Source organism: Mustela lutreola, chromosome 14 (genome assembly GCF_030435805.1).
Source record: "Mustela lutreola isolate mMusLut2 chromosome 14, mMusLut2.pri, whole genome shotgun sequence".
Classification (NCBI taxonomy): domain Eukaryota; kingdom Metazoa; phylum Chordata; class Mammalia; order Carnivora; family Mustelidae; genus Mustela; species Mustela lutreola.
This window is the reverse complement of record NC_081303.1, coordinates 50,936,079-50,958,709: the sequence shown is the minus strand read 5'-3', so window position 1 is coordinate 50,958,709 and position 22,631 is coordinate 50,936,079. Positions and strand designations below refer to the sequence as shown.

The window sequence follows — 22,631 nt, the reverse complement described above, 5'->3', positions numbered from 1 at the left end:
GCAGTAAGACATGAGCCAGCACGGCCTGCCCTCCACGCCTGCTGGGTGGTGAGAAATGCTGCTGAGGACCAGCCCCTTGCCACGGCGACATGAGGGACCCCAGGCGGGGCACTGCTGTGCCCACAATCTTGCCTCAGGACATCCCCACCCTGATAATCTTCTTCCTGGAGGAGCCAGGGAAAAGGAGAAGTGCCTGGAACCCAGAAAGAGTCAGAGGCACCCCCAGGTCCTCCCCACGCCGAAAGGAGCCGGCAGCTTCCAAGAGAGGAATGGGGGCTTGGGACAAAAAAACAGGAGTCAGGGCATCTCCTGGGATCTTGGGCAGGCTGGAGACCGGAGCTCAAGCTGCCCAACAGGGAAGGGACAACCCAGACTGAGGGGGCCAGGAGAAGGTCCCCCTCTAACCAGTCATTCCCACAATGACACCCCAGCTTGCTCAGGGCTCTGTGTTAAGGCTCGGGAGACTCAGAGGGAGCAGCAAGAAAGCCTGTCTTTGGGGAGATCCCAACCTAAGGCAGCTCTCAGGGCCTGTTAGGGCTGTCGGGTTGGGGCTGCTGCACCCCGTGTGTGACCACACCCATGGTCTGCTGGGGAGCTAGCCTTGCAGGGAGCACTTCCCCGCTTTGGATGGACTTGCAGTTTCGTCTGCCCAGAACCCTCTCCTCCAGTTACTCGAATGCATGTTTCCCTCCTGGCCTTCAGACCTTAGCTCAAATGTCACCTCCTCAGAGCAGCCTTCCCTGACCCGCTGGTAAAAGTAACCTCTCAACTCTGCTATGCTCCAGCCCCACCCTGCTTCCCGGCCTCCGGTTCACGGATGGGGGGCTCCAGAGCGTAAGCTCCATGGGAACGGGGACCTTGTCCATTGTGTTCACCCCTGCAAACGGGGTCTGGCTGGAAAGATACTTGTTGGATGAGTGAATTAAGGGGTGGGATGAGTTTTGAAACCTTTGCATTTCAAGATTCTTTTTTTTTTTATTTAAGAAACGGAGACAGCGGGGGACGCCTGGGTGGCTCAGTGGGTTAAAGCCTCTGCCTTGGGCTCAGGTCATGATCCCAGGGTCCTGGGATCTAGCCCCGCATCAGGCTCTCTGCTCGGCGGGGAGCCTGCTTCTACCTTTCTTTCTGCCTGCCTCTGTGCTTACTTGTGATCTCTGTCAAATAAATAAATAAGAATCTTTTTAAAAAAAAAAGAAAAAAGAAACGGAGACAGGGGTACCTAGCTGGCTCTGTCAGTGGAGTGTGCAACTCTGGACCTCAAGGCTGTGGGTTTGGGTCCCACCAGGGGGCATAGAGCTTACTTAAAAAAACAAAATCTTAAAAATTTTTTGAGATAATTTACATACCATAAAATGCATCTCTTCAAAGTATGTGATTCAGTGGTTTTTAGCCGTTCAGAGTTGTGACGCCGTCACTACCATCTGAGTTTAGAACATTGCCCTCACCTCAGAGAGAAACCCCGTACCCACGGGGCGTCCCTCGCACCATTCCTTTCCCATATGCTGGGAACCTACCACTCTACGCTCTGTATCAGTAGATTTTCCCCTTCAGGACTTTCACGGAAATGGAACCATACAGCACGAGGTCTTTTGTGCCTGGCTCCTTTCCCTTAGCATTTTGTTTTCAAGTTTCCCCCATGCTGTAGTGTGCATAAGAGCCTCATTGCTTTTTCTGGCTGAATACCACCCCGCTGTGTAGGTGTACTACATTTTGTTTGTCCGTCCATCCACTGATGAACATCTGGTTGGCTTCCACTTTTTGGCGATGATGAATAATGCCGCTATTCCTGTACGAGGTTTTGTGTTGACATGTTTTCAGTTCTTTGAGGCATATACCTAGGAGTGGCACTGTGGGGTCGTATGGTAACTCCCAGGCTAAGATGAGTTTCTTTCTTTCTTTCTTTTTTAAAAATATTTTACCCATTTTGACAGAGAAAGACACAGTGAGAGAGGGAACACAAGCAGGGGGAGTGGGAGAGGGAGAAGCAGGCTTCCCGCTGAGCAGAGAGTTGGATTTGGGGCTCGATCCCAGGACCCTGAAACCATGACCTGGGTCAAAGGCAGATGCCCAATGACTGAGACACCCAGGTGCCCCACTGAGATGAGTTTTTTAAAGCAAGAATCACATCTGGGGCCAGACCCCCCAGGAGGCTCTCAGCCCAGGTTTGCTGCATGCTGAAATGTGGACAAGCTGCTGGAGAGAGAGGCAGAGCCTTTCTAGATGGGAGACCACCCAGGGCACAGTTCAGAGGATGAAACTGACTTTTGTATTACGTTCCAGGTGCTTCAGGGGGCCGGGGTCTTGGGGAAGCAGGTTTGACGGTGGCCTGGGAAACCCCTCCATGGAAGGAAGACTGGATTTCATGCAAGGGGCAGGAGGGAGTGAGAGCTGGGTCTGGGGCAGAGCAGGACTTGCAGGAGTGGGAAAATTAGAGGTAGAGAAGGAGACCGTGAGTACGGCGGAGGGGAAGTCAAGCCTTCAATTAAGAGTGTGCATGCAGGGGAGGGAGGCCAAGGCGAGGCTTCGAGAAGGCCAGGGAAGGTCTGAAAGCCATTTATCTACCCTGATGCCTTTGAGATAAAGGGGTCTCCCAAACTGCCTGAGGTGGTTAGACAGGTCCCCATGAAACCAGGAAGAAAAACCCCTAACCTTTTATCTAAATACTCCTTTCTCTTTCCTGTGTGACAAAGCACATACCTATACACCCTGCCAACCGGGTGACTTTGTGTTCTCTCTCTGAATGGCTCCTCACTCCCGATAAGCAAGATATTTCTCTCTCTCTCTCTTTCTCTTTTTTTAGATTTTTATTTATTTATTTAACAGAGAGTACAAGCAGCGGGAGCAGCAGGCAGAGGGAGAAGAAGCAGGCTCCCACTGAGCAAGGAGCCTGATGTGGGGCTCGATCCCAGGACCCCAGGATCAGGACCTGAACTGAAGGCAGAGGCTTAACTGACTGAGACAGGGGCGGGGGATGAGGGGTGGTCGGGGGTCCTGATCCTACCCCGAGCAGAGAGCTCCTGTCCTGTCCTGTCTGACTCTAACATCCAAAGGCTGTTCACATGCAGATCCTCCAATGCATGTCCCTATGGAGGCATCCAGAATCCCTCTTCAGCCCTGGTCCTCAGTCTGGGCCAAGCAGTAGGCAGCTCTTGACTTGAGCTGCCCAGTGCCTCTCGGGGAGTCTGTCCACAACATCTGGCCCTCACAATGTGTCAAACCAACCCTGCCCCCATGCTCTCACCAGTACCAGCCCGGAGCACTAGCACTAGCTGGTAATCACTTAAGCTGAAAAGCGTATGGGGATTGGGGGCAGGGGTACTAGTATCTGAACTTGTAGTGAGGGCCCACAGAGTTAAGCTTTAGTGGTTGGTTTTGGGGCTTTGAGAAATTGGGGATTGTGAGAAGCTGTCAGGTCTAAGCTGGGTAGTGACTCCCGTGGACACACACACCACCCCTGTTGCCATACCTTTCATTCCCACTGAAGTCCACTCTGCTCTTAGCCAAAGGAAAGGGTTCTTCCTGACATTTTGTTTTGGGGGCAGGAGGACTGAGGTCGCAAATTTAAATGTGAACTTGAACTGATAGGACTTAATGCCCTCCACAGCAACCTACCCCCACCCTCAGATCCCAGCAGGAAGCCCCAGAGGCCCTGGGTTTCCTTCCCAGGAGTGTCAGCTCAGGAATCCGCAACCCATATGCCTGTGCCTGGAGAGGACAGGGTGTAACTTGTGCCCTACACAGTTCAAGCTGACTGCTCATAAAGCAAGAGCCATTTCCCACGCATCTGCTTCTAGAGACAAATGCCTGTGTTCAAATCCTGACTTAAACAGCTGTGTGGTATGACCTGGGGCAAGTGTCTTGCTCTCTCTGTGCCTCAGCTTCCTTATGCACAAAATGGGGAGAAAATAGTACTAATCCGTAGGGTGGTGGGGAAGACAAGTAAGTCAGTACAAGTGAGGTACGGAGAACAGTGCCCGGCCTTGAGCGACAGTTTGGTGAAGTTAGTTATTGCTGTTACCAATATCATTTTTCTTTCCCGTGAGCCCCTGAACCCTTTCCACTGCCTGCTCAGAGCTCCTGGTTAGGGAGGGAGCCATGACAGAGGTGTGGAGCAAGTGAGGAAGACAGGGCCCAGCTAGGTGTGGATCTCTGCTGTTTTCACAAAACCAGGCTCACCAACCTGCCATTTAGAATAATCCTCATTCCCCCTTCCTGTTCTTTGCACTACCCCAAGTCCTAAAAAATTCCAGGTAAGGAAGCTTTTGTAAGTCAAAATACTTTTTAAAAAGAAAGAAGGAGAAACAGAAAAAAAAACACCCGGCTAGATTTCTAATTAAACCTCGAGGCAGAATCAGGAAGGATCTTGAGATTTTTTGGAAGATTTTCTATATCCCCCCAAGCATCCAATCTTATATAAAACCCACAGAAAAACCAGCATACACAGACTTGCTTCTTCAGAGGAGGAGTCTTCCATTTACAAGAGAATTTGATAATGGGGCTAATCACACCCTAATTGGTAATGATTTGTCAGCTGAGTGCCTTAAAGTGGGGTCTCTCTATGTGACACCTGCATTCTCTCCATCAGCTTCAGAAGCAAGGTGGATAGGAAAACCCACTCTCATGTGGAGGAGTGAGCCAAGGGGGGGAGAGTAACTGACCCAGAAAGCACCCCCCCCCCCCCCCGATGTTTCTCTGGGATAGCCTAACTATGGTTTTGTTCCTGGCCCTCTGCTTGCTTGAGTCGGTGCAGTCCAGAAAACCAGCCAGCCAGAAGCTGGGGCTAGGGAAATCTCCAGCAGTCTCCAGCTTGCAAGTCATCTATTCCCTGCTTTGGGTCTGTTTTCCCAGCTGCACTAGGAGAGCGAATCCTGCTGCCTTTCCAGAGGGCTCTGCGGGGGCGGCCCTGTCCAATTTAAGGCCGGAGATTGAGGCTGTGCAGAAGCATACAAAGGGGCATCTCTGGGGCCATGGCAGGCAGATGCTAGAGCTCTGCCCTGGGACAGAGGCGCAGGAGGAGTAAGGCCGGGTGGGAGAAGTGGAGGGGTCCCCTGGCACCAGAGATGGAGGGTCGTCTTACCAAGGTGTGCCTGAGACACCCCACGTCTCCCCCACATGGCCCTAATGGTCAGGTCCTGAGCGTCTCAGAGGCAGAAGGGCTTGGCCTCCAGGGGCCAGTGCAGGAACCTGCTGTCTCTCGGAAGCAGGACCACACAGGACCCAGCGGCCCCGAGGCCCCCGGGGGAGAAGGAATAGCGGGACTAGCGTGTGTCAGCTGAACCAGAGCCCAGGGTGTGCGTGGAGCCCGCCCCAGGGCGCTCTGTCAAGCAGCAGCCCGCTCTGGCACCTAGCATGGCCCCTGAGGGGACACTCCCACTCCTTCCACCTCACTTCCAATTCCGCCCCCGGCAGCAGGGGCTACTGCCCAAGCTCGGAGCCGCGGAGCAGGAGGGAGACTCTCCCGCCGCCGCCAACTCCATCACCCCTGGCCCCGTGGCGCGCGGGCGGGGCAGCGGGTGAGAGCCGGGTTTTGCGAAGGCAAATAAATAATCCCGAAGTCACCTTCAGTCCCTGGAGAGACTTTTCCGGGGAGAGCTGGGGTGGGGGAGGGAGGCAGTCCTTCAGCTAAGGCGGGGCGCGGCTGGCGGCGCGGGGATGGGTGGTCGTCGCCCGCCCGGAGGCTAGGGCGCCGGGCGGCCTCGGCCCCACGGGGGCAGGGACGCGGCGGCGGGAAGGGGAGGGGAGGGAGGGAAGGGAAAGGAAAGGACGGGAAGGAAGGGAAGGGTCGGCGCGGCCGTGCGGAGGAGCAGCGGAGGAGGGGGACTGGAGGGCTGGGGGGCTGCAGGGCTGCGGAGCTGCGGGGCTCCGGGCTGGCCGGGCACTCACGTCCTCTTGAAGACGCCCCCGAGGGCGCTGCCCAGCAGGAGGCAGAGCTGCTGCGAGAAGAAGACCCAGGAGATCTGGGGCAGCGAGCTGTGCGTCTGGCAGCGCAGGTCCAGCAGCGTGGGCCCCAGGAAGGCGATGCACAGGCCGAAGCTGAAGAAGACGCTCCAGTAGGTGAGCGTGGGCTGCAGGTTGCGGCGGAGCAGCCCGGACACGCGGCCGTCGCAGCCCATGGCCCCGGCTGGCGGGCTGGCGGCTGTGGCTCCGCGCGCCGGTGCCCGAGTGCCGCGCCGCCCGCGGGAGGGCCGGCTGGGCCCGGGAGGCCGGCGGCCGGGAGGGAGGGGCGGGGAGGGGCGGCCCGGCGAGGGGCCCCGCCCTCGGGCCGGGGGAGCGAGGGGGGCGCGTGTGCGGCCGGCGGGCAGCGCGTCGGGGTCCGCGCCCTCCTCGAGAGCCCCGGGAGCCGGCGTCCCCCTTGCTTCCCGAACCCACGCTCACCCTCCCGGGCTGCGGGAGACCGACCGCCTGCCGCTCTTCGCTCCCACCCCCTCTCCAGCTGCCCGTCCCACCCGCGTCCTTGCGCGGCCCGCTCGGGGGCGGAGGGGCCTGAGCCCCCATTGCAGAGCTGGGCGAACTGAGCCCGAGGCGTCCTGGATGCTCGCACAGCCTGGAGGGCGGGCTCTTCCAGCGCTGCGCGTCCGCTCGGGGAGCGACAGTTTCCCCCCAGACTCCAGCCTGGCTTGGGCTGTGCCGTGGAGGAACCCCGGAGCACAGCCCCCTACACTTCGGGGGCTTCACAGATGGACTTCGAGGGTCTGACAGCGCCCCCATCTTTCCATGGAATAGAAGACAATCACCTACATACATGCTTTTCTTGGGAGAGTATTCATGGCTTTCATTAGCACCTCCAGAGGGTGAGCACTTGAGACAGAAAACCTTATGAAACATCCCATCTTCACGCCAAGCTCCGCCCGAGAGCTGGTCTTCGCCCGCCGCATCTCATGGGGCGCTGGGCAGGTGCAGGAGGTGGCCGGATGCAGATGTTCTCTTCAGACTCCGTCTCTCTCCTTCTTCCCGGTGGGGAGTGGGGAGGAGGGGGTGGGAAGGAAAGGTCAGAGATCGGGAGAAATCCCATGAGGTATTCCGGAAAAATTCTCTGGGTGTTTTGGGCCAAGAGTTCTGAGGAAAATTCCTGGGTTTTTTTGTTTTGTTTTTTAAAGATTTTATTTATTTATTTGACAGACAGAGATCACAAGTAGGCAGAGAGGCAGGCAGAGAGAGAGAGAGAGAGAGAGGGAAGCAGGCTTCCTGCGGAGCAGGGAGCCTGATGCAGGGCTCGATCCCAGGACCCTGAGATCATGACCCGAGCCGAAGGCAGCAGCCCAAACCACTGAGCCACCCAGGCGCCCCTGTTTTGTTTTGTTTTTAATGCTGGAAAACCCTGGATGGGATTGTGGGGGAAGAGATTTTAGTCTCCAGACCCCTAGTTCTTGGAGGAGCCTGTGGCTGACACAGCCTGTGCCTCCCCCCAGGTGGCCATGGAACTGACAAGTCCTGCTTGGACCAGCTTCTGGGGGGAGCCAGGGTTCCTGCTTTGGCCTCTGGAGGCAGAGCAATAAGTTCCAGACTGTCACCTCTGCTCAGGTGTTCTAGGGGTGGCAGAAGCCGCGACATCATGGCCACTGGCCCTCCAGGGGGACCAGAGCTGAAGCGGCTGAGGAGGTAGGAGGGTGGGTGCTCTCCTGACAACTTGGCCTTAGGACAGGTAACCAACTTCTCCTGCAGGCACTGGTTATCTCTCACAGCCACGCTCGCTCCTCTGCTCCATCCGCCCTAGACTCTGAGCGCCTGGGAGCAGAGCCTCAGGGTCTCTGTGGCTTGGTGGTTTGGGAGGTAATAAGAATTATTTATTCAGAGGTGGTAAGTCAGTCTACACAGTATTTGTGATTCAATTAGAAGTTATCCTCTGCGGGGCACCTGGGTGGGTCAGTGGGTTAAGCCTCTGCCTTTGGCTCAGGTCATGATCTCTGGGTCCTGGGATTGAGCCCAACCTCCCCACACATACACCCCTTTTCCCGGCATTGGCCTCTCTGCTCAGCAGGGGGCCTGTTCCCCCTGCTCCTGCCTCTCTGCCCACTTGTGATTTCTGTCTGTCAAATAAATAAATAAAATCTTTATTAAAAGAAAGATTAAAAAAAAGTTCTCCTCTGAAAAACAAAACCAAAAATAAATCATAACAACGAACATTTGATTAGGTCCTCTCTGCCATTCTCACAGACTTCTAGAACCATAGATGGTCAAAGCTGGAAGGAACCATCTCCAACTTGAGTCTCCTATTCCCACCCCATCACTGCTGGTAAGAGCTTGTCAGTCCTGTTCTTGACTGATCCCTCTTACTGTTTGGGGCCTTACCTATCATTTCCTGCGGGTCCGCTTCCACTGTGAGTCAGCTCCAGTTGCAAGGAAGGGTTTGGAGCTCAACTGAAATGCCCCTCCCTGTGGCTCCCCCCAGCCACCCACAGGACAAGGCTAATGGCTCTGGGCACGTTAGTCCTTCATGCATATGACCTTGCCCCAGTACTTGGCCTTTTCAGCTCAAACACCTGAAATGTTTTCATAATTTTGTTAGACATACGCCCTAGATACATCACCTACTGCTTCAGCTCCTCCAGCCACAGTGGCCGTGACCCTGGTACAGTGAGGCAGCCCAGTGTGTCTGAGGTGCTCAAAGCATTCTATAACTTGATCTGGATGGTGGTTACACAGATATAAACATACATAAAAATTCATTGACGTACAAACATATGTACACTTAGGATTTGTGTCTTCTATTGTAAGTAAGCTATGGTTTGATAAAATAGTGAAAAGTAAAAGAAGTAAACAAAAACAAAGTGAGAACTCTCCGTGAACACAATATCCAGCCTCCTTAGAATTGAAGCCTGCCTTCCTGCCTTCCTTCTTTCTTTCCTTCCTTTCTTTCCCTTTCCTTTTGGCCTGCAGGGCCCCTGAGCTGGGTCAGACAGGCAGGGAAACTGGCACAGCTGTGAGGTTCTTTCTGTCGTGGGGGTGCTTTGAGAGCCTGCAGGGGGAAACATCTCCTCTTGCCTGGGAAGGCTTCCTTACTGGACTGTTGTGGAAGGAGGAATATGGGAAAATGTTTTGCTTAATCTCTCTTCTTATTCTTCTTTGTCTCTATTTTTCGGTATCATCACCTTGTCTACCTTCTTCAAGAAACTTCTCCGGAAAAATCCTACCCAATCCCCGAATTCCAGCAAGCCCCCGATCCCCTCCTGGCCCCCTATAATCTTCAGGGTCAGCTGTTAGACCCAGGGACTGCCGGCTTCCTCTTCCTGCCACCCTGCCTCCCCTGCGGCCAGTTAAACGGTGAGTTCATAAGGGCTGGGACTATATTTATCATATTATATTATATTTGCCAACTCTCCCCACCCACATCCAGGTGCCTCACAGAGCACCTTGCAGATAGCAGGTCCCGGATAAGTAGATGGGTACTGAATTATTTGCACCTTGCCCTTATAATTATTTTTGGTTTTTCATCTATGTATCTTATCTCCCCATGGTAACAAGTTCCCTAAGGACAGAAGCGGTCCTCTATTTCTTCTGTGTCGACTGTCCAAATGTCTAGCCCTCCCTGGGCACCTTGGGTTCGTTCTTCAATTTTAACGACAAAACCTTGGATGGTCCCTTAGCCACTCTCAGATTTCTTCTTGCGTGCATTGGAAGGAAATTATCCCCATTCCTCACTAGCTCTGGAAAGCAGTTTGAGACCCCAAAATAAGGGAAGATGAACTAGAGTGGCAATAAAGATCTATGGGAGTGAGGGGTCCTCAGGCGCTTGCAGACTGAAATCTGTTTATTTGCCTCAAGGGTCACCTCCTCTGGGAAGCTTTCCTTGACCTTCCTAGGGTCCTTCCTTGGGGGTCCATCTTAAATCATTGCTAAATGTCTGTGCAGTGCCTCTCCTCCAAGGAAGGGCTATGAGCTCGGCTCTTCACTGAGTGCCAGGACTGGCTCTTCGGTGAGAGCTGTTCACCCTCTCCTGACTCCCTGACTCCCGCTTACACCTGGACGTTGATAAGCAATCCATCAGCCACCCGGAATCAAGCTCTGCATCTGGGCTCCCAGCTCAGCGGGGAGCCTGCTTCTTCTCCTTCCCTCTCGAAACCCCCCCTCCCACTGCTTGTGCTCTCCCTCTCTCTCAAATAAATAAAATCTTTCAAAAAAGAATGTATAAAAAGATAAGTTTTGATGATCACAGCCTAGAGCATTTCACCTGGACTTGGACCTGATTTCGCATTTGGCAGGATCCTCTCCGTGACTGTGGGCCTGCTTTGGGTCCCCAGGACCCTCTGGTCTCTGCTTCCCAGGCTCGGAGGAAGGCAGGCAGGAGCAGTAGAAGTCTCCAGTTTAAGGTCATTAAGCACATCTGCTGTTCCTCCGGCCATTGGGGAATGAGGCCACCCCTCCCCTACTTCTGGATTTTATCTTCACAGCCCCCGCATCATCTCCTTGCTGGCCAGAGTGTGCAGAGTGGATTGGCAGGCTCGGTCTGGGCTCGGCACTGGGGGGTGGGGGGAGTGGCAGACAGCTTGGTGCCAAGGACTGTATCCAGATGACCCGGCCACCTTACCCTTACACGAATGCCAACAGCGGAGATGGGTATGCGTAGGAAAATCTCCTTCGCCAGCTATCTGGATGAACCGAGTTATCTGCCTGTGTGGGTGGGGGGTGGTGACTGCAGGTTCCAGGAGGGATAGGAGAGACAGGAGTGGGTGAGATGGCCCAGGAGCCTCTTAAGAATGAGACTGGTGGCCACACGCATCCTGGAGAGAATTCTGGTGGTGCTGAATATGTGTTAGTGGTGAACGGGACTAGTTGAAGCTAGCCTCAAGTTAAGGGTTGGAAGGACCCTCTGAAATTATCCTTCCACCCAGACACCCAATCCCATTTACAGCACTGCCCAGGGAGCCACTCGGCCTCAACTTTCGTGTGCCCGGGCTCGGAGTCAAGCTGTAAGATGTGTGCCAAACCGAGCCTTGGTTTCCTCCTCTCTTAAAATGGGGGGAATGAAGGCACCTGGCTGGCTCAGTCAGTAGAGTGGGAGACTCTTGATCTTGGGGTTGTGAGTTCAAGCCCCATGCTGGGTACAGGGCTTACTAAAAGAAAAAGAAAATGGGGGAGAATAATACCTCCCTTCCTGTGAGAAAGTGTAGACAGGGTGTGATAGAGGAGCTGGTGTACCAGGCTCAACGGATTCTCCTCCTCCTCCTCGTTCTCCTTCCCAACAATAGCACAAATCACTCTCCTGGTCTATACGCTAGCACAGGGGCTAGCGAAGTAGGTCCCCGGACCAGCAGCATCAGGATGTCCTGGGAACTCCTTAGAAATGAAGATCCTTGGGGCCCCTGGCTGGCTCGACTGGTTAAGCCTCCAACTCTTGATTTTGGCTCAGGTCATGATCTCAGAGTCGTGAGATCGAGCCCTGCACTGTGGCTTTGCACTGGGCGTGGAGCTTGCTTTAAGATTTTCTCTGTCTCTCTTCCTCTGCTCTGCTCCCACAACAGCTGCTTACCCTCTCTCTTAAAAAAAAAAAAAAAAAAAAAAAAGTAAGAAGGAAGTGAAGATTCTCTAGGGGTGCCTGGTTGGCTCAGTCAGTAAAGCATGTAACTCTTGGTCTAGAGGTTGTCAGTTTGTGCCCACGTTGGGCAGAGATTATTTAAAAAACAATATCTTAAGGGACACCTGGGCAGCTCAGTCATTAAGTGTCTGCCAGGTCCTGGGTCCTGGGATGGAGCCCCACATTGGGCTCCCTGCTCAGTGGGAAGCCTGCTTCTCCTTCTCCCACTCCCCCTGCTGTGTTTCCTCTTTCGCTGGGTCTCTCCTGTCAAATAAATAAATAAATAAATAAATAAATAAAATCTTTAGAAAAATAAGAAGAGAGAGAGAAAGAAACAGATTCTCAGTCCTGCCCCAGACCAGCTAGTCAGAAATAATCTGTTTCAGTAAAACCCTCCAGGGGACTCGGCTGCAGCTGCCGTGTGCGAATGACTGCATTAGAGCCACAAAGGAGAACTCGAATTCCCACTCTACAGAGAGCCATTCACTATTTGAAGACATTCCTCATGTTCTCCCTTGACAAGTTTCATTGTCCCCAGCAACATCCTCTCTACTTCCTTCAGCTAACCCTCACTGGCCATGTATTCTAGACCCCTTGCGATGCTTTTCTGCGATCATGTCATGCTCTGATTTTTAGTGAGCTTCATAAAAATGGGGTCTCCCAGCACCATACTGGGCTCCAAGTGGTCTAAGGGGTACTGAGGACAATGGGCTTGCTGTTTCCTCTTTTCTGGCAACTTTGATGGCTTTATCGAGTGGCCACTCTGTGCTAAGCATACGACATACAGTGACTTTTTGTTTACCTTTTTTGAAGTAGGCTCTGTGCCCAGCATGGGGCTCGAACTCATAACCCAGAGATCAAGCATCACATGTTCTGCTGACTGAGTCAGCCAGGCACCCCCTGTTTACTTTACTTTTTTTTTTATAGAGGTCAAACTTATGTAGATTAAAATGTGCAAGGCTTAAATAAACAAACTGAATTTTTATGTGTGTACGTACCCAGATCAAGATACAGAATATTTCCAGCACCCATCCTGGAAACAGTAATGGCCTTGCTCAGTATTATGTCTGTGAGAGCGTAAGTTTGTTCTTCTTCATTGCTGTGCCATATTCCGCCGTATACATACACACAGTTTATTTGCATACAGTTTTATGGCATACAAAGTTATGTACACGAATTTATTTATCCCATCCGCTATTGATGGACATTCATGTCTTTTCCAGTTTGGAGATATTATAAATAGGGCTGCTGTGAACATTCATGACTTGTCTTTTGGGGAATGGAAATACTCGGTCTGTTGAGGATTTGCTCAGAAGTGACTTGATCCCACGGCCCTGAGATCATGACATGAGCTGAAATCAAAAGTTGGTCACTTAACCGACTGAGCCACCCGTGGGCCCCCTGTCTTCTGCCTACTTTCAACATTGAGTTGTCTGTCCTTAGAAATATTATTGAGGAGTTTTGTTTATATTCTAGATAGAAGTCTTCTCTCACGTATATTATAAATATCTTCTCCGCGTCTGTACCTACATTATCTTTAATCTTCACAATGAACCTATGAGGCAGGCATTATTATCTCTTTCTTATGGATGAGGAAACTGAGGCTGAAGAAGGCAGAGTAATTTTCCCAGAGCCACACAGCTAGAAAGTATCGCAGCTGAATTTTGAGCCCACTCCAAAGTCTGGACCCTCCCCATAACGCCATCTGCCTCTCACATTCGACTCCTACTTACACACCCAAGACTGGTGCGCAGGCTTAGAGCTGGTGACATTTTCCCCCAGGAACTGTTATTTATTTTTTTTTAAGATTTTATTTATTTATTTGTCAGAGAGAGAGAGTACAAGCAGGGGGAACAGCAGGCAGAGGGAGAAGCAGGCTCGCTACTGAGCAAGGTGTCGGGAAGCAGGACTTGATCCCAGCACCCTGGGATCATGATCTGAGTGGAAGGCCGACTGAGCCACCCAGGCACGCCACGCCCCCAGAACCGCAGTTGTTGAAACGCAGTTGACTTATGGAAGTCCTATGCAGTATAGCACTTGGTCTACATGAGGAATAATGGGAAGAATCTGGACGTGGGAGCAGGAGAGACCAGCACTAGGTTCTGGTCCCGCACTCAACTGTCATCTCCGCCCTCAACACTGTCAGCCCAATTCTCTTAAACTGTAAAATAGCACATCCTTACAGGGTTGCGGTGGGAAGAAATGAGAGCACACTTGAGCCTCTGGTAGAACACGGAGTTCGGTGCCGCCTACATTTTTAGTTGTCTTCCCCTACCCTGAGCCTCATGTAATTTCCATTTGGGTTTCTCTTCCCTGCCAGCACACTGTAGATCCCAGTTCAGCTGTGCCGCAGAAGGGCCATTCCTCCAGCTGTCCCAGAGTGAGGATGGCCCCTCACATTGATAATGGATGGTTACTAGCCGTCATCCAACTCATTGAGAAAAATATTGAATACAGTGCCCCGTTCTCCACCCTCTAATTAACCTTTCATTCGGAGCTCAGGTGAGCTAGTCATCCTGTGGGGACCTCCCTACCCCCCCACTGCTACCCAAGGGGTCTGCCTGTGTTCCCTCCATCTCCACTTACCACCCTTTCTTGTGATCACCAGCTGGGGTGTCCTTAACGCAGATCGGATGTCTGTGCCCCGAGGATGGAGATTGGGTCACACGTTAATCCTTCTGTCTCAGGTGCATGGCCCAGCACCTACCTGGTGCCCAGCAGACATCCAGGAAATAGGAGTCCGTGAATTTCAAGTTTCATTACTAGAAGCTTGAACTTACGAATAAGCTCTGAGGCAAGAAATACTATTCGTGGAGGGTTTGGTAAGGGATGTACATTTCATCTATTAGTCATTCTCAGACCTGGCTATGGGTCAGAATCACCTGGAAGCTAAAGACAGTCAGCTTCTCTGGTTGATGGGGTCCTGCACTGGTATTTTGCAGAAGCTCCTGGGGGTTTTCTCATGTGCAGCCAAGGTTGGAAACCACTGCTCCAGAGAATGGACATTTCGCCCTTGGAGAATTGCTCACATACCCTGGCAGACCATTTAGGGCCTGCGTTAAAGTGCCCTTGTTGAATTCTACCGGGGCTTTCTGCCTGGCTGGAGCGAGCCTACGATGGTTTACTGCAGTTACGGTGGGAATGTTGCCGCCTACGGATCCCTATAGGAAGATGCACAGGAGAGATTCCTGCCAGGCATCCGTACCAAGAAAAAACTGTGATTCTCCTGAATATCCAGTTCTTTTTTTTATCTTGTGGATGCTGGGTATGAGTATGATTTAATTAACACCCTTTCCAAGCTGATAGAAGCTGCTAGAAATCTCATGGCTGAAGTCACGGCCCACCTTCATCACCTGTACAGAATCATATAGTACATGTATCTTTGCTGACTTGGTTCCTCTTTTTATTTTCTGTCCTTTTATTCCCCTTTCCTCATCCCCCTCCTTTTTTTTTTTTTTTTTTAGATATAACCCCCATACCATAAAATTCACTCTTTTCAAGTGAATGACCCAGGGGTGACTGGCTGGCTCCGTTATAAGAGTGTGCGACTCTTGATCTCAAGGTTGTGAGTTCGAGCCCCATGTCGGATGTAGAAGATTACTCAAATAATTTTAATTTAAAAAAGCAAAGTGTGGGGTGCCTGGGTGGCTCAGTGGCTTAAAGCCTCTGCCTTCGGCTCAGGTCATGATCTCAGGGTCCTGGGATCGAGCCCCGCATCGGGCTCTCTGCTCAGCGGGGAGCCTGCTTCCTCCTCTCTCTCTGCCTACCTCTCTGCCTACTTGTGATCTCGGTTTGTCAAATAAATAAATAAATCTTTAAAAAAAATAAAAAATAAAAAAGCAAAGTGTATGAGTCTGCGGTTTTTAGTACACGCACAAGATTGTGTGATCATCGCCACTACCTAATTCCAGAACATTTTCATTACCCCTAAAGGAAACTCTATCCCCATTAGCAGTCACAACCCCTTCCCCTGTCTTCTCAGCCTTTGGCAACCACTGTCTACCATCTTTCCTTATAGATTTACTTACTCTGGACAATTCACAGAAAGGGACTCATATCATATGTGGCCTTTTGGGTCTGGCTTCCCTCATTTAGCATGTTTCCGAGGTCCCTCCATGTTGTGACACACGTCTAGTACCCTTTTTGTGGCTGAACAAGAAATTCCATCACAGGGCTGTGCCACAATTTGCTTTTCCATTCATCCATTGATGGACATGGGTTTCCGCTTTTCTGCCGGCACGAATAACGCTGCTGGGAACACTCACAAGTTTTCACAAGAACGAGGTTCAGGTCATTCAGGCGCTTACCCAGAGCGGATTTACTGGGTCACATAGCAACGCCGTGGTTAACTTTCTGAGACTCTTTCCTCACGGAAAGTTATTATTATTTTTTTTTTATCTTGTGGTACTGTTCGCCTCTCTGTAAGCCTCTACAAATCCTTCTTTCTGGAACAAGGCAGAGTATAAATAAATAAATAAATCCCCAAACACTCCCAAGCCATCTGTTTAGTAATCTGTGCTAGAATTTTGCCAGGATTCTATATTGAGTGATTTGGTCCGTTGTTTCCAGAAATACCGTCTGTCTCTTTGCGAAAATCAGAACATTCTCTCGTCGCCAACGTCCTCTCCGTTTATCCTGGTTGCTTTTCAGTCTTACCTGCAAGGGATTTCATGACTCGGGTGTCTGATTCCTTGGAGTCTGGCCTCCAGTCCTCACGTGCAGGTGCATGAGCCTGCCTTCTTGTCTTCCTTGGGATACAATTAAGTGTTTATATCCAAGAACATCCTGCACTTGGTTAAAATGACGGCTGAACGGAGGCGCCTACGGTGAACAGCCCTACCTCATCCTCTCCCCTAGTCTCACTCCTCCGAGGCGAACACTTCTACCTCCGTCGTTCTGGGAGTGACTTCCGCATCTCTAAATAACGTGCTTATGCTGCTGTTTCTGGATTTCTCCTTTCTAGACAGCCTCTATTGATTTGCTAACTGGGGAGCACGGGGATGGAGTTCACACTCATCATCCGTACAGCCCTCTGCCCACCCTCCTCCCAGCATGGTTAGAGAGCTGTTTTTATTCAGTTCCTCTCAATAAAATGAAAATAAATCTGTTGATGACCTTTGCTGTTTCAGGTAACATATTTATATCTTATTTCTCATCTCGTCAGCTCTAGCTAGTGTGGACTCGCCATCTTGTAGGCTGAGCCTACCATCACGCCTACCTTTCCCTTGGGCTCTCCTTCCCAACTTCTGTCTTCTGAACATTTCCTTGAAATTCTAACTTTCTAACCGTTGTTAGGTCTTCGCGTTTTGCCTACAGGTTGGTTCTAAAAGTTTAAGTCCAATAAATAATGTTTACGTTTGTGACTATGTAAATACCAATTGTGGCCCAGCCAGTAATGTCTTAGAATGACCTTTCCTTTCATTTGTTTTAGTTTATCCTAGAGTTCGACTGCCTGTCTCCTTCTCCTCGTACTTCTCTTCTTCTCTTCACGTGATACCATATTTCCTCAAGTTTTATCTTCCAGCGTTTCAGCCTATCGAGGATTCTGTTTATGAAGTCCCCCTTTTCCTCAGGGAGCCCGTACACAGGGTCCTCTCTCTTATGCTCTAATTTGGGCAAGCTGGTTTTGTTGTTGTTGTTGTTTGTTGGCTTATTTATTTATCTAGTAGTCTTTATACCCATTGTGGGGCTCCAACTCACAGCCCTGAGATCAAGAGTCACGTACTTTTCTGATGAGCCAGGCAGGCGCCCCTGGGTGTGTTGCTTTTCTGTCACACAGTTGTCCACCAGGGACTTCTTCCTTTCACTGATGCCCTGGCCTGGTCCCATTGTTCTCCCTTCCTTCCGCCTTTCCTCCCTCTCTTTTCCTCCTTTGTTTATGCTATCATTTTCCCACACCCCATTTTACATCAAAGTAATTTCTTAAGAGGGGGCTTATGGCACATGGATTTTCTGAGTTCCTCGTTTCTGGAAGTGTCTTGGCTCCACCATCACACTTGAATGGTAATTCGGATGGATATAGACTTCGCATTAAAAATTATTTTGGGGGGTGGCCCCTGGGTGGCTCAGTGGGTTAAGCGTCTGCCTTCAGCTCAGGTCATGATCTCAGGGTCCTGGGATTGAGCCCCAGGTCCAGTTCCCTGCTCAGCGAGTAGTCTGCTTCTCCCTCTGCCTGCCCCTCCTCCTGCTCATGCACTCTCTCTCTCTCTCTCTAATAAATAAATAAATAATATTTATTAAAAAAATTTAAAATTGCTTTTTTCACACAATGTTAAAGATATTATTCTAGCCTTAGCTAATGGGAATCCTGAGGCCAGTCTAATTCTTTTTTTTTTTAAGATTTTATTTTTTTAAAAAAGATTTTATTTATTTGACAGGCAGAGATCACAAATAGGCAGAGAGGCAGGCAGAGAGAGGAGGAAGCACGCTCCCTGCTGAGCAGAGAGCCCAATGCAGGGCTTGATCCCAGGACCTTGGAATCACGACTCTAGCCGAAGGCAGAGGCTTTAACCCACTGAGCCTCCCAGGCACCCCTTAAGATTTTATTTTTAAGTAATCTCTACACCCAATATGGGGCTTGAACTCACAACCCCGAGATCAAGAGTCACATGCTTCACCAACTTAGCCAGCCACGTGCCCCTGGTTCTTATATTTTTAGAGGTAAACTTTTTCCCCTCTAGGGAATCTTTGAGGATCTTGTGTTTCTCATTGCTATTTTAAAAGTTCACGACAACAGAGCTTATGGTGTCTTATTCACTCGTGATTCTTGGTGTCCACTTTATACTCAAAAATTCTGCTCTTTGGCTCTGGGGAATTATTTTATTTCTTTATTTTAGAATTTCTTTGTACTTTTGTTCTGGATAGACTTTTATCATAATGATTTTCTAATTCTCTACCTTCCAACACTGTTTACTGAAATATTTATTTCTATAATCCTAACTTTAATTTCTGGTAGCCCACAGTATTTTCTTTTCTTTGTCTTTTCTTTTCTTTTCTTTTTTAGAGAGAGTGAGCATGAGGGGCAGGGGAAGAAGAGGAAGGGCAAAAGGAGAGGGAGAGAGGGAATCTCAAGCAGACTCCATACCCAGCAAGGAGCTGGATTCGGGGCTCGATCTCATGACCCTGAGATCATGACCTGAACCGAAATCAAGAGTCAGACGCTCAACCAACTGCACCCCCCAGGTGCCCCACTCACACTGTTTTCTGGTTGTTTCTTTCATAGCCTCCTGTCCTTGTCTGGGGATGCAACAGCCCTCAAATCTCCCTGAAAATACCTATCAGGTTTGGAAGGTTTTCTTGTGTCTTCTGTGTCGTAAGGGGTTTCTCTTTCTCGTGGAGCATCCTCGCCACCCCTGGGTACTTACTTTTGCTTCCTTTTCACACCAGAGGCTTTGCCAGATATCTGAGGGTCTTTGTCTTTCCGTGCTGAAGAGCGAGGCTGGACTGGTCAGTTGGCTTCATATCCTCCGGGGAGGAAGCCTAGGTCACAAGGGTGGGGGGGGGACTCCAAGTAACAGAGGTGGAAGCCCCTTCTTTGGGGTTGTTGAACCTTCCGATTGGGATGGATCCCTGGCTGCCCTTCATGTCACTTAGGGATCTGCTGTTGCCGTGCTGTTGGCCAGTCCGCCTCTTTTTAGCCACCGCTGCCAGTCTCCTGCCTCCTCTACACCGTCCAACCCCCGGCCTCTCTGAGCCCCACTGTGGTTGTGCTGGGATGTCGTGGGGCCTTCTCAGCCGCCTCCCACTCTGCCTCCCCCTTCATCAGGGACCGCTCTTCTCCATGTCCGTCCCTATATACTCGCGCCAACTGTCCCTCTGTGCCAGCCTCCCTTCTGTTCTCCTCCTCATTAAGAGAATGGACTTTTCTTCATTGCTTTATCGTCAGTTTCATGGGGGGGGGGGTCCCAGGAGGGATGACAAACGTGTGGCTAGTAGTCGGTCTGGAAACGGAAATCTGCACTTCCCTCCTTTTTTGGTTTTGTTTTTATTTATTTTTTGAAGTAACCTCTACACCCAATGTGGGGCTCGAACCCATGACCCTGAGATCCAGCCTCACGCTGCACTGACTGAGCCAGCCGGGAGCTCCTTCAGTTCCTTCTTCATGGTCTGTGTTCATGTTTTCCAGAGCATAGGAGAATGCTCCAAATTCAGTTTCGTGCTCATCATTAGTGTCTTGACACTTTGGGAACCGGAGTTTCCTGAAACCTGAGGAGCTCCTTCCTTCTGTTTGGCTGCTTTTATCCCAGCTGTCACTTCACATCAGATGGGGCTTCCCCACCCGTCCCACTGCCCTGTCGCCCCATCACAGACCTCCACACACTCCCCTCTGAATGCTCGCTGGTGTCCCTGCCCGTGAATTCTAGGTCCGGCACGTGCGTTGCAGCCGCAGGTCCAGCTCCGAGCACCGCCTTTGTTGGGCGGTTCTGACCCACAGTCCAGTCCCGGGCAGTGTCTCCTGCTCCATGGCAACACCTCCCCGCCTGTGCTGCCTGCCTGCAGCGGGTCCCGCCTTCCTTAGCCTCCAAGTTCCCACCTGCTTTCATACCTCATTTACATCAAAAGAAGGACACTTTATTTATTTTTATTTTTATTTTTAAAAATGCTTTATTTATTTAACAGAGAAAGAGAGAGAGAGAGACCGTGAGCCAGAGGCAGAGGCAGAAGCAGACTCCTCGCTGAGCAGGGAGCCTGACACAGAACTCGATCTCAGGAGCCGAGAACAGGACCTGAGCCAAAGGCAGATGCTTAACCAACTGAGCCAGACAGATGCCCCAGAAAAGGAACACTTTTCTTTTTTTTAAAAGATTTTATTTATTTGACAGAGAGAGGCACAGTGAGAAAGGGAACACAAGCAGGGGGAGAGGGAGAAGCAGGCTTCCCGCTGAGCAGGGAGACCAACGCAGGGCTCAATCCCAGGACCTGGGATCATGGCCCCAGCTGAAGGCAGACGCTTAATGACTGACCCACCCAGGTGCCCCAAAGAGGGACACTTTAAAGCAATTGGTGTCACGTCTGCAGAGGGCTATTTGGCATCAGCCATCAACACTTATGACTGCACCTGACCCCTGACCTGTGATCCCATCATCCTCGTCATCTTCGTACTTCTAGAAGGCTCTCCCGCAGATAGAGGTGTTCTTCTGCAAAATGACCCTTGTCCAAAGTTATTGGTTGCAGCACTGTTTATGCAGGCAGAAGATCCCTAAAATGACTAAGTAGGGACAGAAATGAGATACCTTCGTATCATGGAATAAATGTCATCATAAAAAAATGAGAAAACTATATATTGATAGGAAAAGTATCAAAGATATACGTAGTAAAAACCGGGCAATGCAGAGTCAGTGGCTAACACTTGTGTAACATTTGGGAAATGGGGAGAAGGTAAGATGTGTTTATCTTGTCTACGCATAAAGTCCCTGGAAGTTTCCAGCAATATTCACTGACTCCAAGGAGAAAGCTAGCTGGGGGGTATGGGCGGAAAGGAACATTTTCACTATATACTCTCTTGGACTTTTCGAATTACGGAGCACATGAATGTGTTGTCTATTGAAAATAAATAAATAAAATTTAAAACTCCGCCTTTGTAGAATTTCAGTCTAGTTTTTCAAAAAGCACGCACAGAGGCACCTGGCTGTCTCAGTACGAGGAGCACATGACCCTTGATCTCACTCACAGTCATGAGTTTGGGTCCCATGTTGGGTGCAGAGATGACTTAAAAATAAAATATTTTAAAAACCCGAAAAAGTTAAAAGTTAAAAGCATGCATATTATACTAAATTATTATAAAATGGGGCACCTGTATGACTCAGTCAGTAAAATGTCTGCCTTTGGCTCAGGTACATCTCAGGGTCCTGGGATCGAGCCCCACATTGGGCTCTTTGCTTAGTGAGGAGTCTGCTTCTCCCTCTCCCTCTGCCTGCTGCTCCCCCTTCTTGTGCTCTCTCTCTGTCAAATAAATAAATAATCTTTTTAAAAAAATAAATTACTATAAAATAACTTGTATGGTAATATGTATTCTCTGAATTCAGAAGATGTTCTAATATAACATAATCTTTTAGTATGAAATACACAATCTCACTCTATTAAAATGCCTCTATGGGGGCACCTGGGTGGCTCAGTGGGTTGGGCCTTCTGCCTTCAGCTCAGGTCATGATCCCAGCATCCTGGGATCGAGACCCACATTGGGCTCTCTGCTCAGCGGGGAGCCTGCTTCCCCCTCTCTCTGTCTCTGCCTGACTCTCTGCCCACCTGTGATCTCTGTCTTTCAAATAAATAAATAAAATCTTTAAAAAAAAAGTCCGTATGTTACATGTCGTATTGATCATATATATCCTCTTCTTAAATTTCTCTTTATAAAAAAGAATCTAAAGGGAAAACATCAAGATGTTAACGGTGGTTATTTCTGGGTAGTTGGCATCCGAGTGATTTAATTTCCTTCTTTCTCTTTTTGCTATTGCTCCCCCAATTTTTTATGATAAAGATATATAGCTTCCAATAATCAGGAAAAAGTCCTGTCCGTTCCTCCTCCGCACTGTTGGCAGGATAAAGCTCGGTCCCTTCCACAGGCCTCTCGAGGCCCCTGCCCGCCTTTCCACCCTCCTCTGTTGTTCTCCATCCCTCCCGGACAACCCCCGCCCCACCCCGGAGGATTTGTGACCCCTGAGCAAGTCCCCTGGCTGTTGTCCCCTGTCCTTCAGTAACACGACCCAGCCTGTCCAGCTCAAATGTCCCTGCTCCCAGATAGAATCAGGGGCGCCCTCCTCCGTGCCCCGGTAACCCACTGTCTCCTCTGCACTGAATTCCGCAAGTGTGTGGCCTTTGTCTTGAGTCACTGTTCTTCCAGGTGTAGGCCAGCCCCTGACTCACCACGAAAGCCAGGAAGGTGTGGGCCTCCCAGGGAGGCCCTCGTGCTCCCTCCACCTTCTGCGCAGCAGAGGACCTAAGAGAGTTACCGCTGGCTGCGGTCCCCACTTCGCTTTGGTGTCTCCTTTCTGTGTATCAGAGTTTCTGGGGTGTGAACTCAGTGTTCTGCCTGATCTGGCTGCTGTCCTAGCTCCCGAAGCAGTGTCCTCGGATAGGGCGGTGTCTTCCAAGCCTGCGATGGGCGCTGGACCGACCCGTG

General features: G+C 50.6%; 1 protein-coding gene and 1 long non-coding RNA gene across 3 annotated transcripts in view; one reads left to right on the top strand and one right to left on the bottom strand.

Annotated features, from left to right (window-relative positions):
- Positions 1 to 6,427, bottom strand: part of MFSD4A (major facilitator superfamily domain containing 4A) — a 30,405-nt gene extending 23,978 nt beyond the window's left edge. The window contains exon 1 of one of the 2 annotated variants that reach the window (XM_059146954.1): positions 5,884 to 6,427. In XM_059146954.1, coding sequence (XP_059002937.1) covers positions 5,884 to 6,113 — 230 coding nt within the window. In that variant the 5' untranslated portion in view covers positions 6,114 to 6,427. The remainder of the gene's footprint in view (positions 1 to 5,883) is intronic. The other variant, XM_059146953.1, reaches the window with a different exon arrangement.
- On the top strand, positions 5,914 to 10,116 carry LOC131815253 (uncharacterized). The gene is made up of 5 exons (XR_009347625.1): positions 5,914 to 6,054; positions 6,434 to 6,791; positions 8,155 to 8,233; positions 9,109 to 9,261; positions 9,850 to 10,116. It is a non-coding gene; the product is annotated as an uncharacterized LOC131815253 (long non-coding RNA).
- The last annotated feature ends 12,515 nt before the right edge of the window (positions 10,117 to 22,631 follow it).